Here is a 19987-nt window from a genome sequence, read left to right as displayed (position 1 = left end):
GCCCTTCAGGTATCAGAGCCCGATCCCCTTGGGCGACATCGCTGGGCCAGGCTGCATAGACACACGTCAGCTGTGTAGCTGATGACATGCTGTGTTGCTATGCGGAAAGGCGGAGGGACGTGCATGACATCATGCAGCAGGTGGGGGAGAGGCGTGAACAATTACCTGTCGCTAGGTGGGAGTTGATCCACTGGGCAGATGGCTTGCGAGTTGGGGGTCGGTGGTCTCTAGCCTGTGTACACACACTTGATTATCGGCTAAGGCGGTTGTATTGGCCACCTCAACCAACTTTAGTCAGGCGTGTGTACAAGCCTTTAACCATGGTAGCTAGTTTAGAATCAGATTGATTGATTGTTTCTGTGCACAAGTGTCTTTCATACAGGTCTTGGAACAAGCTGAGATTAGGAGCAACCCATTACAGTGGGTGTCCCTAATCTCAGCTCATTACCTGCATACAGTGAAGCCATATGGGAGCCTTAAATCTTGCTGGTTGATAAGGGTTCAAATATTTATTTCCCTATTTACAATGCCATACCTCCCAACTTTTTGAGATGAGAAAAAGGGACACTTAAGCCACGCCCCTGCCACACCCCTGGCCACGCCATCACCACGTCTCTAGTCACGCATACCGTAAATATTTCATAAGAAACATATGTTGTTTTATAATTCAAACCACACTGGCCCTTTCTATCCTGGTTCATTTTCCTTCATAGTAACATTTTAAAATTAAATTAGTAATATATCAATTTAAAGGATGGGAATAAAGTTTAGAGTCAATCAAGCACATGTTTAGTATAGAAATATATATATTTACATAGAAAGAGGGACAAAGTCCTGAAAGAGGGACAAATGAGGAAGAAAGAGGGACAGGGCTCCCAAAAAGGGACTGTCCCTCCGAAAAAGGGACAGTTGGGAGCTATGCAATGCACATCAACTGACTGTGGGGCATTGAGTTTTTAGGTGTCTTTTGTTGTTATTCTGTCTCTCACAGCTACAATAAATCTACTAATACAATTATAGGCTGGTCATTTCTTGAAACTGTGTTGTATTACAAATGTACAACAAGACCCACTGACAGGCTTCCCAAAGCAATAATGGTGGTTAGTCAAAAATAGTTAATTCTGTAATATGCACAACAGCAACAATGCTGCAGGATACTTTTTTTCTTATTTTTTTGCACTTGCACATAACCTGGTACTTTAATGAGCCACATTAAAAAGCAACACACTGCAATATTAATGGACATTTAGAGAAAGCTAGGGCAATAATGTGCAGAACAGCAGCAGTGCTGCTCACTATTTGGTGTAATTTGCTACACTTGCAAAATTATCTAGTTCTACAATAAGCCTCACTTACAGACAGCATGAAGCTCCCCTAGCCTGACATTTTTTGCATCCAAATATCCTGCTAGCACAACAACAATTAACCCTACCTATATAGCAATCAGTTCCCCACCTTACACCAAAGCTGGCGTATTCAGACGGGGGTTCCGGATGTATGGAATCCCCCCTGAGACTCCTGTACCTTTAAAAAAAATTCCCTGAAATTGCTGAAGCGGGAAAGCTGGTAAATATACAGAGGCTTGCCTCCTGCAGGGTCTGTGGGAAAAACTCAGCTCTCTCACTATTGTAAAGACTGCATGTAGACAGCTACATAAGGTTTTTCACAGGTTGAAAAGTTTTTGACAGTCTCTAAACTCCAGGAGGGCTGCCTGCAGCTTGTGTGAGAGGCTGACCATCCCTTACATCCTCCATACCCCTATGGATGGTATACCTATATCCTTCCCCTATTCCCACAATCCTCTCCCCACTATGTTGTTAATGTTTTGTTTTTGCTTTGGCAATGCTAAATGTATTTGGTCCTGCCAATAAAGCTTTTTTGGATTTGGCTGGCAGGGACAGGAGACACATTACAGGCAAGTAGCCTGTGTGATGTGGGAATGCAATACAGATACTCTCTCTGCATTCACCATTGTTTCTCCCCTTCCCCTAGTGCTGGTTGGAAGGGGGGCAATCTCTTCCCAGGCCACCTTTCATTCAGTGATTTAGGGCTGGTTTGGTGTCTGCCTTACAACAACACACCTGAATACACCAATGTAAAATACTAGGCTAGCTGATAAAAGTGCACTTAGAAGGCAGGCAAGCTGGTAAATATCCACAGCATGATGCAGAGCTTGCCTGGAGGATCCATTGGCAAAAATCTTTCTGGTCTCTGCTCATTGTTATAATGACTTCATGTGTGGATAAGGTGTTAGACAAGTTGAAAAGTTTTTGACAGTCCCCAGACTCCAGGAGGGCTGCTTTCTGACTTCTGTGAGAGACCAGCAGGGACATGAGACCTATTACAGGCAAGTAGCCTCTGTGTGATGTGGGACTGCAATACAGATACTCCATCTGCTCCATCTCAGGCTATTCTCAGTCTCTCTCCACTCCTCCACTCTCTGGGCTAGTGCACACCAAAATCACAATAGCAATTGCTAGCAATTAGTAAGTGTGATTTTGTGAAGCGATTTTCAGAGCGATTTCTGAATGAATCGCTCCAAAAAATGCTACATGCAGTATACTTGTGATTTTGAAAAAATCACAATGCTGCTGTGGGAACACCCTCATAGGGTAACATTAACCAAGCGCTTTTTTGAAATCACTGATTTGAAAAATGCTCAGAAGCCCTCTTGGTGTGCACCAGCCCTCCCTCATTCACCTTTGTTTCCCTCTTCCCCTAGTGCTGGCTGGCTGTGTCTTCTTGTCATACAGGAAAGCTAAATAAAAGTGCAATCCTGGTGAGGCAAATTATTATTATTTAGTATTTATATAGCGCCGCCATCTTCCGCAGATGCATATACCCCTGCATCATATGGCTACCACTTGCACTATGTGACACTATGTGGCATATTCCACTGAATTGTCCAAACTAAGTCTATCTCCCGTTCTTCTCTCAGGGAAGTTGGTCCAGCGCTGTATCCTGTTCAAATTTGCTGCTACAAGAAGCCCTCAGAATCACTTGTGTCCTTGAGTACTTCCAAAGATAGACAGCTCCGTAATACACCAGTGCACTTTTGTGCATGGGCAGTATGGAGCCACCTGTATTCGGAAGCACTCGAGGACATAAGTACTTCTGGACCTTTCAGGAATCCCCCCTTAAAAATCCTGCATTTGCCCCTGAAAGCCTTGGTGTTCACATGTGATCTTTGATTACTCTTGAATTGGACATAGTCAGGGCCAAGGAAACCATAGAGGCAATGGGGCAATTGCCCCAGGGCTTATAGGCACCCCAAGGTCTCACCCCCATCTTAACTGTTGCTACTCCCTGGGTTGCTGCCTCTGCAGAGTCTTTGGCAGAGTAGAGTCTCACCTGTGCTGGCGGGAAGGTGAGACACTACAGACTCTGCAGGGGTCCCAGAGAGCACTGTTGTGAGGTGATTGGAAGGGAGGGTTAGCAGCCGGTTCAGGGGCCCAGGAGGGCAATTTGGCTGCAAGAAAGAGCCCCCAATGCCACTTTTTGGATGGTGGTGGGGCTACAATGTGTACACACCTAAGCAAAGCTGCATTTGTTGTAGGCCCTACTCCCTTGTTTTATTTCCTCAATTACCAAGGAAAAGATGAATCTACATATTCTCCTGTTGTGCTTCTTCTGTCCCCCTAAATCTTGTAGCAGAGGGAGGGCTGAAAGCTTTAGAAGAGTTGCAAAGTACATGTGTGCATGGCATCAACAGCCAGAACAAAAAAGCAGGGTGGACAATACAGTAATAAAAACACAAAAGGAATGTTAACTCACATGTGAAAGTGAAAATTCCTTCAGTCATGCTTTACACATCTATGCCATTTTTAACACTTCCAGAAGTAACTTACCACTAGTAACAGAATTTCCGTTCTCACAAGGTACACAGGTAGATAAAGTGCTTGATGGCTTGTTATCATCATGATTATTTGCATTTGTATCTTGAGTATCTGGCATCAGGGTATCCTCGCCGTTGCTTGCGTTCAGATTCAGCTCAACACCTTTGAAACGAGAACAGGCTGGTGAATAGGTACACTGTGCAGGCAGGATGTCTATCATCAAACCAAATATCCATCCGTTCTACACATTATGATTATGAACACCAGATGACAGACATTTGGCTTCTGCCTGTGTTTTTCTATAGTATTTGCGTATGAAATTAATAAAAGCTACAGCTACCATTCATAACAGAAAAAGTAATTATTAGAGTTCCCTTACAAGACAGGTACTCAGAAAGGAAAATGATGAAACATAAGCCTTCAGCAATGACCAATGCCATTCTTTTTTTGTTGTGCTTTTATTTATTTTAAATTTCATCTTGTATCAACTCATTGAGACTTACTTTTTTTTTTTGAAATCTTGGGCCATCCTAAACATGAGTATATCAAAAAATTAGGCAGGAACACACTTGACTGTTTTCATGTGCGTCAATAGGATAGTTCACACTTCAAGTTGTCAGCCAAATACTGCTGCCCCATGATATACTTACCTGGGGCTTCCTCCAATCCACGTTGTCCACAGTGTACTAAGCAGACACAGAACTACTGCGCCTACGCAGTACACTGCACACTGCGGAAGTGGACTTGATTGACTGCGGCACTCGTGTAGGCGCAGTGGAGGAGGTCGGCCTCTGCACCGGCGGCGACCCCGGGCCTACGGCTGTGAGCAGAGATGCTGCGAGGGACATGTCAGCTGCAAGGGGCTGGAGGAAGCCCCGGGTAAGTATATCATGGGGCAGCAGTATTTGGCTGATGCTTCCTTTAATGCGTAATTATAGGAATAATAGTATAGTAATTATAGGAATAATTCTGCACATTTTGTCAGTTTGTTTCTATCAATTACATTAGCTGCTGTGAAAAAACGCATTCGTTTTTCTTGCATAGAAACACACTTGCTGTGCAGAAAACATGTAGAAAAACGCACACGGAAAACTGAAAGACAAGTGTGTTCCCTGCCTCAATCATATAGTGTTTTGTAAGCTAATGCTGGTGAATATGTGAGTTTTTTCTGCAGATTTACTGCCTGATCAATTTTCAGATGGTTTTCCTGATTGATTTCCATTCACTACTATGAGAAAATCGATCAGAAAAAATGATCACAATCAGATCGGACCTGTCAGAAATTATCTATCGAGCCATCTATCTGACAAAAAACTCATTGTGTATTCCTAGCATTACTCTTTCTTTTCCTATGTCACCAACCTCCACAAATATGTCTCATCTCTAGAATAAATACATTCCTAGGAGACAGGAGTGGGAAGAGCCTGTATTCATGAAATTTGCAAAATCAGGCAAAAGTCACACCACAGAAGCAAAGCCGGCTATCAGGGCTTTGCTTTTTCAATACACATACTGCAAGCAGCCTAATTTATATAACAAATGAGGATAATTCTAACAGTAAGAAAAAAAATCTGTTTTTTTTTCCCTTCTCATATCTGTCTAGACCCAAGCAAATCACTATTATGTACAAGGCTAAAATTGGCCATACATGATTCTTCTCAGTTCGATACACGTATCCATTCTTTTCAGCGATTCAATTTGAATCTGCTAGAAATTGCTGATGAGGGCGGCCCTATCGATTGATTGATATTTGTCTGAAATATGAAGCTGGATGACCCATAAGGTGCGTACACACGCACTACTAACGAGAACGATGGGTCCGACAGACCCTCCCGCTGGGCGGTCGTTCTCCCGACAGTAGTGCGTGTGTACAGTCTGTCTGCAGACTGATAAGGCTGTGTCTGAACGATCCGCTCAGCGAAATAAAATGCCTTTTAAATCACCAGCAAGCAGGAAACTACTCAAAAAATATTTAATAGCATTTTTTTAAACAACTTTTGGGAACTTTTTCAGCTCAGCTGTGAAATGCTAAAAAAGTTATTTTAACCACTTCAGCCTTCAATCGTTTTCACTTTATGCATCCGAGCAATTTTCACCTCCCATTCATTAGCCTATAACTTTATCACTACTTATCACAATGAGGTGATATCAGGTGCAAATCCAGGATTTTCAAGGGGGGGGGGGGGATTCCTGATAGGTCTCTTTTGGCAAGTTGCACACTACCGCGCATGCGTTTGCCCACAAAATCCAAATGATGCACAGCATTTCTCCACAAAATACACACAATGCGCAGTGTTTCCCTACAAAATACACATGATGCAGTAGTGTTTCGCCAAAATATATTTAATGTGGCAGTGATTAAGTAGCCAGATAACCCCCCTTTATTATGGATAACGAAATTACCCCACCCCTCTTTAGTATAGGTGACCAGATGACCCCCATTTATCACACAGGTAGCCAGATGAGCCCCCCCCCCAGTTAGGATGAGTAACCACATGATCCCCATTTATAGTATATAGCCTGATGACTCCCCGTTCAGTACATTCCCCCTTGTATTTCGCCAGATCCCCCTTGTATGTACCCATATACCCACTGTATGTAGCCAGATGCCTCCCCCTGCATATAGCCAGTGTATATAGCCAGATCCCCCTGCATACAGCCAGTGTATATAGTCAGATCCCCCTGCATATAGCCAGTGTGTATAGCCAGATCCACCTGAATATAGCCAGTGTGTATAGCCAGATCCAGATCCCCCTGCATATAGCCAGATCCACCTGCATATAGCCAGATCCCCCTGCATATAGCCAGTGTATATAGCCAGATCCCCCTGCATATAGCCAGTGTATATGGCTATATGCAGGGGGATCTGGCTATATACACTGGCTATATGCAGGGGGATCTGGCTATATACACTGGCTATATGCAGGGGATCTGGCTATATACACTGGCTATATGCAGGGGGATCTGGCTAGTGTATATAGCCAGATCCCCCTGCATATAGCCAGTGTATATAGTCACATCCCCCTGCATATAGCCAGTGTATATAGTCAGATCCCCCCTGTATATATAGCCAGATGAACCCCCCTCTCTCCCTCTCACATATGGTGGTTCATGGAATGGCTGGCTGGCTTCCAAATATCCCCCCCCCCCCTGCCTCTCAGTGAGCCTTGGCTGCACTTGCCTTATCCAGACTCCAGCTCATCCAGCAGCAGTACTTCTCTCTCCATGGACGCATACTCTGATGTCCAATGGCCTTCAGGGGGGGAGCGTGGCCGCTGCGGCTGGATGGCGTGGTGACGTCACGTTAGAGCCAGGATGAAAGGTAGCCAACTAGCCATGGAGACCTGGGACGCCATTACCGCAGCCGAGAAAGGTAATGTATCTCTGCGCCGCCCCCCTAGTACCCCTGCTCTCATACCACCAGTCAGAGAGACCCTCCCCCAGGGGCGTAACTAGAAATCACTGGGTCCCCCTGCGAAAATGAGGATGGGGCCCTCCCCATAGGCATCAAATAATCGTAATGGGGCAGCGTTTCACTATAAAATAATCCTAATGCAGCAACGTTTCACTAGAAAATAATCCTAATGCAGCAATGTTTCACTAGAAAATAATCCTAATGCAGCAATGTTTCACTAGAAAATAATCCTAATGCAGCAATGTTTCACTAGAAAATAAACCTAATGCACCTAATTTCACCAGAAATGAATCGTTAAATGGGCAGCATTTCACCAGAAATGAATCGTAAATTGGGCAGCATTTCACCAGAAATGAATCGTAAATAGGGCAGCATTTAACCATAAAATGATCGTAAAGTGGGCAGCATTTCACCATAAAATAATCGTAAAGTGTGAAGCATGTCACTATAAAATAATCGTAAAGTGGGCAGCATTTCACTAGAAATTAATCATAAATTGAGCAGCATTTACCTATAAAATAATCGTAAAGTGGGCAGCATTTCACCATAAAATAATCGTAAAGTGGGCAGCAGTCACCGGAAAAAAATTGTAATGTGGGCAGCAGTCATCAGAAAATAATCGTAATGTGGGAAACAGCCATCAGAAAATAATCGTAATGTGGGCAGCAGCCAGCAGTCATCAGAAAATAATCGTAATGTGGGCAGGAGTCACCAGAAAATAATCGTAAAGTGGGCAGCAGTCACCAAAAAAATCACAATGTGGGCAGCAGGCACCAGAAAATCGCAATGTGGGCAGCAGTGACCAGAAAATCGTAATGTGGGCAGCAGACACCTGAAAATCGTAATGTGGGCAGCAGACACCTGAAAATCGCAATGTGGGCAGCAGACACCTGAAAATCGCAATGTGGGCAGCAGACACCTAAAAATCGCAATGTGGGCAGCAGACACCTGAAAATTGTAATGTGAGCAACAGACACCAGAAAATCGTAATGTGGGCAGCAGACGCCTGAAAATCGCAATGTGGGCAGCAGAGACCAGAAAATCGTAATGTGGGCAGCAGACACCTGAAAATCGTAATGTGGGCAGCAGACACCTGAAAATCATAATGTGGGCAGCAGAAACCTGAAAATCATAATGTGGGCAGCAGTGACCAGAAAATCGTAATGTGGGCAGCAGACACCTGAAAATCATATGTGGGCAGCAGACACCTGAAAATCATAATTTGGGCAGCAGACACCTGAAAATCATAATGTAGGCAGCAGACACTAGAAAAAAAAAATGCACCTGTGAAAAAAAAAACAATTCACCTATCTCCTGGCATCTGGCACACAGCTCCCTGACGATTCTCCTGCAGCACATCTTCCGCGCTGACAGGCAGAGTGCAGGGCTATGACAAGATGACTCCCGAAGCCCTGTACTGGAGACACGAATAGTCTCCAGAGCAGGGCTTTTGCAGCCATCTTGCCGTAGCCCTTCTCTGCCTCCGGGAGACTGCGGGGCTGCGGGGAAGAAGTTGTACACCTGGCTGGGGGGTCCCGCAATTGGGAGGGCGACAGCGTTCCCCCCCCCCACACGGCTGGCGGACCCCGGGCCCCCCTGCTGCGCATACACATGAGCAGGCGGCAGCTGCACTGTAACATTCAGTGGCTGCCGCTGCTCAGATTCCGGAGGAACTTCCGGTCTCGGTGCGAGGGGGTGGTTCCAGACACCCGGAACACCCCCTTCCGTGCGCCAGTGTATATCTTGTTTTTTCCGCCACCAATTAGGCTTTCTTTGGGGGGTACATTTTGCCAAGAGCCACTTTACTGTAAATGCATTTTAACAGGAAGAATAAGAAAAAAACGGAAAAAAATCATTATTTCTCAGTTTTCAGCCGTTATAGTTTTAAAATAATAGATGCCTCCATAATTAAAACTCATGTATTGTATTTGCCCATATGTCCCGGTTATTACACCGTTAAAATTATGTCCCTATCACAATGTATGGCGACAATATTTTATTTGGAAATAAAGGTGCATTTTTTCCGTTTTGCATCTACCACTATTTACAAGTTTAAAATAAAAAAAAATTAGAAATATTTCATCTTTACATTGATATTTAAAAAGTTTAGACCCTTAGGTAAATATTTACATGTTTTTTTTTTATTGTAATTTTTTTTTTGTTGTATTAACCAGCTGAGCGGTCTGGACGAGCTCAGCTCGTCCAACACCGCCAGCGGCTGCCGCTCAGGCCCTGCTGGGCCGATTTTAACGAAATAAAAAGCAGCACACGCAGCCGGCACTTTGCCAGCCGCGTGTGCTGCCTGATCGCCGCCGCTCTGCGGCGATTCGCCGCGAGCAGCGGCGAAAGAGGGCCCCCCTAGCCGCCTGAGCCCAGCGTAGCCGGAACAAAAAGTTCCGGCCAGCGCTAAGGGCTGGATCGGAGGCGGCTGACGTCAGGACGTCGGCTGACGTCGATGACGTCACTCCGCTCGTCGCTATGGCGACGATATAAGCAAAACAAGGAAGGCCGCTCATTGCGGCCTTCCTTGTTTATTCTGGGCGCCGGAGGCGATCGGAAGATCGCCTCCGGAGCGCCCTCTAGTGGGCTTTCATGCAGCCAACTTTCAGTTGGCTGCATGAAATAGTTTTTTTTTAATTTAAAAAAAACCCTCCCGCAGCCACCCTGGCGATTTAATCAGAACGCCAGGGTGGTTAAACATTTTATTTGGGTATTTTTGGGAGGGTGGGATGTAAGCCATAGTTTTATAATGTAAATGTGTCTTGAGTTTTATTTTTTTCACTTTTAGTTGTAGTTTTACCTTTTGGCCACAAGCTGGCGGCCATGAGTTTGTTTACATGACGTCACTCTAAGCGCAACATACGCTTAGAGCGACGCATGGGGACGTTACAGCCAGAAAAAGCGCAGCTTCCGAGAGAAGATGTCGCTTTTTCAGCGGGGGAGAGGAATCAGTGATCGGGCACCATAGCCCGATTCACTGATTGCCAGGCTAATGAACCGTGGCCGGGAGCGCGCGTGCGCGATCGGCCGCGGGAGCGCACGGACGCGCACATGGCCTCCTGGGCCTAGCTAGTACGTCCAGGAGGCCAAAGTAGTTAAAGAGAACATGAAAATTATGTCCTAAGAGAACTCAGGAGAAGAAGATAATTGCATATGGGCCTCAGCCTTTGAACACAAACAAATAACACTTGCCCTTAAGGTGACTCAGGCATTTTATTACATGGACCTGATGCAATTAAGTTCAGCATTGTTTATCCACATCAGTCACCCTGTCTTAATCTTTCTACTGGTTTTATTGATCACACCAACATCCATACTTCTTATTTTCACCAACAAGTAAGGATCCCTGGACCTCACGTTTGAATGCCAAATTTCAACAAATGATCCCAATTAGTCAATATCATTCTATACCCAAGGTAGAAATTTCACCTAAGTCATGAGATCAGTCATCAGAAATTCATATAAGTCTCAGTAGGGTAGGATCTTTAATGGTAAAATCAAATATGTTGATATCAGGGTTCCTAAGTTAGTGGCAAAAATGTGTTGAATATGGATGGTGGGGCCATTGTGCTTAAAAGAAGCAGTTTTTGGATAAATAATATACCTGCAATGTAATATCATGGCCTTACCTGCACCCATCTTCCGGCATGCCAATAGATTTTTTTTTTTTAAATGTGACTTGGGCTTTTCTACACTAGTCAGATTATCATCAGGCCCAAGGAACACATAGAGCAGTGCAGTGCAGATTATGCTAAAATCTGCAGTTCAACGAAATAGACTTTACCCACCATGGAACACATGCCCATTTTCATCTTCTCTTTCAACTAACTTTTCAGCATTTTGCGATTGAAAAGTAGACAAATGTTGGTGAAGAAATACAACCAAATTTATTTTGAGTATTTTCTTGGCCCTGAGCGGGCCCGAGGGGGTCCATCCAAATCTTTGCAGGGGTGCCTGGTGATTTCTAGTTACGCCCCTGCAGGAAAGCATACTTTTCATTGTCTGTATGCTTTCCTGTACCTACTGTATGCAATTGTAACGCATCGTTAATGTGCATCATTAATTTTTTTTTGCGCTGCGTTGTAATGCTGCGTTGTAACTTTAACGTCGCATTACAACGCAATGTCCCACTGTGAATGTGACCTAAAAGGAATTTTATGGCAAGTTGTGAAAATATTACCTAGGAGAAAACTCAGGAGATCTTATTTTTATCTTTTATTTAGAATAACTTTTCACCACTTTGCAATTGAAAAAGTACCAAAAAGTAGATTTAAAAACATGATCAAAACTATTTTATGTATTTTCCTGCTTGATGGTGATTTAAAAGGCATTTTACTGACAAGTTTGAAAATATCACTTTGGAGAAAACTCAGGAGAAATAGTTAATTGCATATGACCCCATGTGTGAAAAGTGACAGTGACCCTTTAAAGAGACTCTGAAGCGAGAATAAATCTCGCTTCAGAGCTCAAAGTTAGCAGGGGCATGTGTGCCCCTGCTAAACCGCCGCTATTGCGCCACTAAACGGGGGTCCCTTCACCCACAAACCCCCCACTGCAACACTTGGGGCCATATGCAATTCACTTTTTCTCCTGAGTTTTCTCCTAGGTGATATTTTTAAACTTGTCAATAAAATGCCTTTTAAGCCACCAGAAAGCAAGAAAATACTCCAAATAACTTCGATAGTACTTTTTGAATCTACTTTTTTGGTACCTTTTTAGTTGAAAAGTGCTGAAAAGTTATTTTAAATTAAAGATGAAAAATTATCTCCTAGGAGAAAACTCAGGTGAGAAAGTGAATTGCATATGGGCCCTGGTCGCAGACTTGGTCGCTCCTGGAGGCAGGGCTAACCGCCGTAGCCCTGCCTCCAGTCGCGTCTATCAGCGGCGCATCGCCGCCTCTCCCCCGCCCCTCTCAGTGAAGGAAGACTGAGAGGGGCGGGGGAGAGGCGGAGATACGCACTGACAGACGCGTGTGGGGCAGGGCTGCGGCGGTTAGCCCTGCCCCAACCAGGAAGCGCTCCCCCGCTGCACCGAGGGGATTTGGGGGATCAGGGACCCCCGTTAAGCCGCGGGATAGCGGCGGTTTAGCAGGGGCACACATGCCCCTGCTATTTATGAGGTCTGAAGCGAGATTTATTCTCGCTTCAGACTCTCTTTAAAGGATTTATGACATCATGATGACTGAAAAAGAGCAGCTGGAGATTCTCATTTCCATTAAAATACTTTGAAAAAAATGTTTCCTCAAAACAGTTCTATCTCAATACCTAAATTAGGATGTCTAAATTATCCAAACAAGCACAACTGTTGGATTGTTTTCCCACCACGTATCTAAACTGAGATATGGACTTAGATGGCTGGAATTTGTCTTTTAAGTCACTAGAGGTCCAGTTGAACTTGACATCACTGCTTGAATGTTCCTCAAAGAGGCAAGTAACCTTGACCTTTACTGTTACAGAGAATGTTTATATAGCTGTCAGCACCTGGTTAGGGAGATTTCCTTACTTCTTATTATAAATGATTGACACATTAAAATGCGTGGGAAAATCTTCTTAATGAGAAGACCTATAGCAATAAAAACCAAATCCTAAACAGAAGACAGAATAATTGGATTTCCAGTTTAAAGGACGCTACCTTCTGAGTTATGGAGGATCTGTTGTGATAGTAAACTCAACATTATTCAGGGACATACTGCATTCACCTTAGAGTGAGGTCATAACGAAATGTACTAATTTAAAAAAATAAATAAATTAAAAAAAAAAAACATTGCTGATATTTATAAATCATTTTTAAATGCTGAAGAGGGGAAGATGAAATGTCATAACAATTTTCTGGAAAGGATTTATTTCCAGGTTTCCTGGAAGATGTACTCCAAGAAGTAATTATCAAATTATCAAGTATAATCTTAGCTGCGCATGGAATGTTCTCCTTCGGAGGTGAATTCAGGATACTGAGTGACAGGCGGTGTTCTCTTAGGATACTGTCATCAAGCTAATTAGAAGTTTGTTAATTTGTAATACATGAAATAACAGATTTTGCATGAGCAGAAGCAAGTGTTGCACCGGTTACTTGCTGGCCCAATATGTATGCATTATATTGTTTAGGGGCATTACATTTTGAGTGGTAAAACTTTTAAGGGTTTATTAACCACAAGCCAGTAAAACTAGCAAGTGCAGAGAGCACACATGAATTTTACTTGTATCTCTGACAATGAGATAGAGTGCATTGTGCAAATAGCACAAACTGGCTCATAGATAAATCATTTCTAAGTATGTATATTTTATTTTTAAACTACTGTAGTATACATTGCTTAATTTTTTTTCTCGGTAAAGTGGGATACTTCAGAGATTTTATGACTGATCTAAAGTCATTCATAAACATTGTATAGCTGATCCGAACACATCCATTCTATTTACTAGAATTTAACTTTCACAAATTGTGCATGTTTTTTTTGAAAAATATGATCACCGTGCACTGCACTGCAGTCAGGACTACAGCACATGGTTCCTGATGTTCTGATATATGTGGGAGCCCATAGTTTTTACACAGTATGTCTGCATCTTGAATGGCAATCACTACCATAACAAACGTATTATGCCAAATGATTGCTAGATGTGGTTCCTTGGCTTAGGATATCAGTCCCATAATATCCCCAAATGACTTCTAGGACTGAAGAAAATATATTTTTAGTGCCCTACAGAATATGGTTGTTCATATAGTACAAATGGTAGACTAAACATATATGGACCATTTTTAAGAGCAAATCAAGGCCAATAGGATAATACAAATACAATACTTCACAATGTATTGTCATAAAAGTTGTAACTTCATTTATCTGACCCTTCAGCTGTTTCTAGGGCTCCAACCAAACAGAAAAGTCCCAAAAACCCTAACTTTTCTCATGGGCATGACCTCAAATTTTTAACAGGCCAGTATTGTGAAGAGTAAGTAAGTACTAGGGCACATATGGTTCTTATTCAATGCTCTTTTTTTTCAAAGTTTTCTCCTAGTATAAAACTTTTAATCTTTAAAACTACCTTTTCAGCACTCTGCAATTGAACAAGTGACAACGTAGGTGAAAAGTACTGTCAAAATTATTTTATTTTCTTACTTGCTGGTGGCATAAAATACATTTTATTATATGGTGTGAAAATATCACCTAAGAGACAACTTAGGAGAAAAAGTGAATAGAATAAAAGGGAAATAAGTGCATACATCTACCAATATTCCAATTTATCAAATTGGGCTAAAATTAGTGCTGCAACGTGTCCACCCAATAGGATTTGTTTGATTTTGGGCCAAAATCAGTCAAATGCATCAATCAGACTTGCTGGGAAGATCTCAACCAGTGTTAGATCTGATGCGTGAGGGTAACTGCGATCGATATCGCAATGATCGACAAACGACCCCTGGCCAATGTCCCCAAGTTTAAAATGTTCCTCCGGTGCCACCCCCTTGCGGCACTTGGGGGTGGCCAGGCAAGCAACAGAGGTGAGATTTCGTGCTGAAATTCCTCAGAAATCTGCCATCACTGTGTTGTCTACTCTTGCAAGGAGCTCACAATTTGGCAGTACTGTTTGGGAGATGCAGGCACATACTAGCTATATATAATACAATATTCAGAAAAAGGTGGTCCGCATCCAAAGTTCTCCACAAACAGTAATGTCTTTATTTGGGACTTATCCCTACAGCCAAAACAGGTACAAAAGCTGACATGTTTCGGGCATGCGGCCCTTAATCATAGCTTACACACACATAGCTCTTGCCTCTCAATTTAAAATACTCGGAAAGGTGACACACCCTAGTGTGGCAGAGGCCCAACCCCTCCTAGGAGGAGCCAAACACATTTTTTTTCTTTCTATATATAATACACATCTTATTCCTTTGAAAGCGGGATTGTCAGCCATAAAATCAAATTCCATTTGCCCACTGCTCTGTGTTTATTATGTAGTCTACATGTAGTCTGCATTGCAAGCATTCCAATATAATCAGAAGTGTCTCTGCTGTAATAAATTTAATCTCAGTAAGCCTGGCTCTATATGGTACATTGCCAAATATTGTCATCTCCCCTCCCACAATCTCGCTTCTCACTGATTGGCTGAGGGCAGTTAGGTGTGAAGCTGCTGTAATACAATCTATGCTGTGCTCACATGTGTTTACAAAGCAAGCTAGATATGACAGTGCAGTTTCTAGGAGAAAAAAGGAGTCAAGGCTCATTTCCGCTTGTGTGCCGGCATGCGCCTTGCGAGACGCAATGCCGGAACAGCTGCTCGCCTCTCGCAGCTGAATCCCTCTAGCCGCGCTATGTGTGGCTATGGGATTCGGACAGTCACGCACAGAATTATGCTGCAGGGCCTCAGATTCTTCCTCGGCCACAAATTCGGATGCCTTACATAGACTTCTATAGGCTGCTAAAATCCATCCGAATTTTTGGGCGGGGAATCTGCCCAGAATCGCAGCAATGGAAACCTAGACTAAGGGAGGAAATTACATCAGGATTGGCTTCCGTCAGAGGTGATAAAAATGGAAAATGCCTGAAACAAATGCTGCTTTAATAAATATGTAGTGTATTTTAATTTAATGATGAACTTATGTTCGTGTTTGCCATGATTTCAGTTTGTAATTATTACAGAAACTTTTTACAAGTGCAATTCTTAGACTTCAAACTGGCAGTCCCTTCAGTAATAGATCAGTGAGTTACTATTGTAAAAACATCAGTCTCTGATTTAGAGGGAATTAAACATTCAGACTTGCAGCATTATAGAAATATTTTGTCATTATTAGCCAAGTGATAACCAATGGAACGTGTTCATTAATATCTCGGAAAGCTGCAGTGCCCTGGAGATAAATTGCTGCCGGGCAACGCATCTTACCGGACACTTGATTTGCTAACTAAACATGAGATTTATCTCACTTGCGAGTGGCTATGATAAAGCATTGGCTATGATAAAGCATAAAGCATTAGCATCTGATGTGGCTGCCTAAAAAGACATCATACAGTGATGCAATCACTTCATGTTTAGTTGCATAGTTACATAGTTATTTAGATTGAAAAAAGACATACGTCCATCGAGTTCAACCAAAGCCAAGTAGCACTAAGAAAAACATCTCTTTGTTTGGTGCTAGTATGAGTAGTAAAGTATGGCCTCCATCAATCACATGGACTGGTGATGAGCAGGAAGAGACAAAATGTATGCGAGGAGCCTGATACTTACTTCACTAGCCCAATATGCCTTCAGAGTGAGGCAAAACATTGCTGGGGAGGAGGTGACTTTGCATGCAGAAATATGGAAAGTCAATTATTGAGTGAAAATGAATATTTTTATATTGAGACACAGCCTGTATCTTGGTTTGAAGGGAACCTGAAGTGAGACGGATAGTGAGGCTTCCATATTTATTTAATTTTAAAACTATGTAAATTACCCAGCTATCCTGGCTGATCATTTGCGTGGCTGATGCATTTAGTTATTGACCCTGAACAAGCATGCAGATCAGGCATTTCTGACTGGACTAGCCGCATGCTTGTTTCAGGTGTATGATTCAGACACTACTGCAGCCAAAGAGATCAGCAGGACTTCCAGGCAACTAATAGTATTGCTTAAAAGGAAATAAATATTGCAGCCTCCATAAGCCTTTTATTTCAGGTTCTCTTTAACAACAGAATGGTAACAATTCATATGCTGACAACTTCAACATCAATGCAAAGCTCTTCAGATTGTTTGTTTGAAGCTGTAACTAGTAATAGAACATAATAAATATGGTAGCAATAATTTCTATACATTTCCTAATCTATATTTCATTTCAATCATATTAACCCAAGCAAGTTGCCCACAGTAATAGATGATTTTGGAAAATGATGCCTTTTTAACCTTGTTGTGGATTTTGTATTTCAGTGGTAGATGCAAGTTTTTTTTTTAAGTCTAGTCTGACTTTAAAATAATAGCACACTGCTGGTAGAAGGCAATTTAAAAAAAGACTCATTATTCTGTCTCCAGCCACTTCAGCACTAGGAAAACAAAGGTGCTTGATTTTTATAATCAGTTCTGAAGAGATGTCACAAGAGCAGTTTTAAATCCATATGCTTTGGCAGTGCAGCCACTGTGGCAGTAAGAAACATTCAGTCTGAGGTACTTTCAAAGATGCAGTATACAGCAGGCATAGATGTTTCAGGTACAGCCAATCCAAAAATGGTTCTATCTATCTATCTATCTATCTATCTATCTATCTATCTATCTATCTATCTATCTATCTATCTATCATCTTCTGTAACACTGTGTTCCCACTAGAGCAGATGCAAATTGGACACGATAAGTGCATCCGCTAAACCAATGTGCTCCATCCACTTTGCATCCACTTCGCGTCTGCCCAGTGTCCAAAGTGACCGCTGCTGCCACTCGGCCCCTCTCAGAAACCAGCCTGGAGGCCAGCAGAAGCACGAGGCTCTCCATGGGCTGCATTAGGCCAATTCTCCATAGTAACAGGGAGAATTTCCCTTGGTTCACCATGACCCAATGAGAATTCTCACTGTTGCTGAGGATTCCCATTTTGCAACCCAATGGGGAGGATCCCCATCTCCACACTTCTTCCCTGTATACATGGACCAATCAGTGGTGATTTTGTAACCTGGGGCAGATGCATCCCCCTGCCCGTGATAATCGCAGACTGCACAGAAGTGCGGTCCGCTCTCTGCAGCGGATCCATTGCAGAGTGACAAGTGTGAATGACTCCTATGTATAACATAGAAGCCATTCACTGACCGGTTAGCAATGAGCGGAGAACAGACAAAAAATGTTTGCTCTCTAGTGGAAACACAGCCTAAGGCCAGGGTGCACTGAATTTATCTATAAAGTTCTCACTGCAGGTGTTGTACATGAATACTTTTGCACAATGGCTAATTTACTGATCTAAAAGCAACCCCCACTATGTTCTGTTATGACCAGTAATGCCATTTATTACTAGGATCTATCACCTAACATCACAAAAACAAAATCTAGTTTAGTAGTGTATTCTCTTCTGTATTGCACTGTTCTCCTCCATCGTAAATTGGATGTATCACAGGTGGCCACCATGATGTATCAGAAGTGTATGCTGCTGCTGCATTTTTGTGCACTTCCCCCCCCCCCCGCCCCCCTCCCAGCACTCCACTGCACGCTGTGTTTCTGATAAAAGCTCTTTTCTAAGCGCTTTTCCAGAGTGGTTTTGTAATTCACTCCCTGACACAAGTCAGGAAGTAAACTCTTTGACTCGGAAAAGAATAAATACAATGGGCTCGTGCTAACCCAGTTAGAGACTTTAGGCATGATAACCATTGCACCACGCTGGTGAAAAGCCAGTTTAGGTGTGATAAGTTTAGGCATGATAAGTTTAGGCATGATAAGTTTAGGTGTGATAAGTTTAGGCATGATAAGTTTAGATAAGTTTAGATCGCGTGCAAAGTCCCGCACGCAAAGCAGTGCCATTAAACTTTATACGAAGTGCACCAGACTTTGCTAGCGCAAAACTTTTGATCAGCTGTGCACTGCGGTTCTAACGCAGTTGGCGCTTAAACTTATCATGCCTAAACTTATCACACCTAAACTTATCACACCTAAACTTATCATGCCTAAACTGAGTTTAGGCATGATAAAGGGCTTTTCACCAGCGTGCTAACTGTTAGCACCGCTTTGTGAATCAAGCCCAATGTATTTATTCTTAAAACCGCTCACTCAATCGCTGCACAAAGCGACTTTGTGAGCGTTTGCATTTTTCCTATACCTTCCATTGCCTCAAAAATGGTACAGGCACCGCTTTGCTGAACGCACAGCGCACGAACTGCGCTGTGGTGTAGTGGTTAGCGCTCTTGCCTTGCAAGTGCTGGGTCCCCGGTTCAAATCCCAGCCAGGTCAACATCTGCAAGCAGTTTGTATGTTCTCCCCGTACCTGTGTGGGTTTCCTCCAGGTACTCCGGTTTCCTCCCACATCCCAAAAACATACAGATAGGTTAATTGGCTTCCCCCAAAATTGGCCCTAGACTACGATACATACACTACACTAGACATATGACTATGACAGGGATTAGATTGTGAGCCCCTCCGAGGGACAGTTAGTGACAAGACAATATACGCTGTACAGTGCTGCAGAAGATGTCGGCGCTATATAAATGCTAAATAATAATAATAATAATAATAATAATAATAATATGAACCTCTTCATAGAGATTCATTGCACAAGCGTTTTGTGGGCGATTTTAAAAATCACCTGCGCTTGGAAAAAGGCCGAAAACGCCACTGGTGTGAACGAGCCCTAAAGCAGATCATGTGCTGAGCATATCATCCTGCAACATGATATAATTAGCACACAATCAGAATGAGCAGAATCTACCTCTGACACCTGGGAAATATAATTTTCTACATTAAAGATATGATGAATTCAATGAATACATCATAATTGCTTATCGACAATACATTAAGACATAGTCCAAATAGGATGACAAAATGAAATGGTTGTCTGTTCACGCTGGTCTCCTGTGGAGGTCTGAGCTGTAGCACAGAACGCAGTGCAAGATTGAATTATACTTGACACGTGTCATCACATAACCATCAAAATAGCAATACAACAAAGGTCACATGACTGAGGCTGTCAATTATCCGGTACAAACACATTCACCAAAAACAGAATTGCACTTCTCATCATTCAGATAAGATAAGATATATGTATACTTGTCATTTGTAAAACACATATGTCAAACACAGAGAGAGCA

At 42.8% G+C, this 19987-nt stretch overlaps 1 protein-coding gene across 4 annotated transcripts in view; it reads right to left on the bottom strand.

The window, feature by feature from the left end:
* MYO16 (myosin XVI) overlaps positions 1-19987 on the bottom strand; it is a 490337-nt gene that overhangs the window by 32939 nt on the left and 437411 nt on the right. For all 4 annotated transcript variants that reach the window (XM_068268029.1, XM_068268033.1, XM_068268031.1 and 1 more), the window contains exon 33: positions 3849-3998. In XM_068268029.1, coding sequence (XP_068124130.1) covers positions 3849-3998 — 150 coding nt within the window. The remainder of the gene's footprint in view (positions 1-3848; positions 3999-19987) is intronic.

This window comes from Hyperolius riggenbachi, chromosome 2, assembly GCF_040937935.1.
Source record: "Hyperolius riggenbachi isolate aHypRig1 chromosome 2, aHypRig1.pri, whole genome shotgun sequence".
Classification (NCBI taxonomy): Eukaryota; Metazoa; Chordata; class Amphibia; order Anura; family Hyperoliidae; genus Hyperolius; species Hyperolius riggenbachi.
Note: the sequence above shows the minus strand (reverse complement) of the source record. Positions and strands in the feature narration are given on the sequence as shown.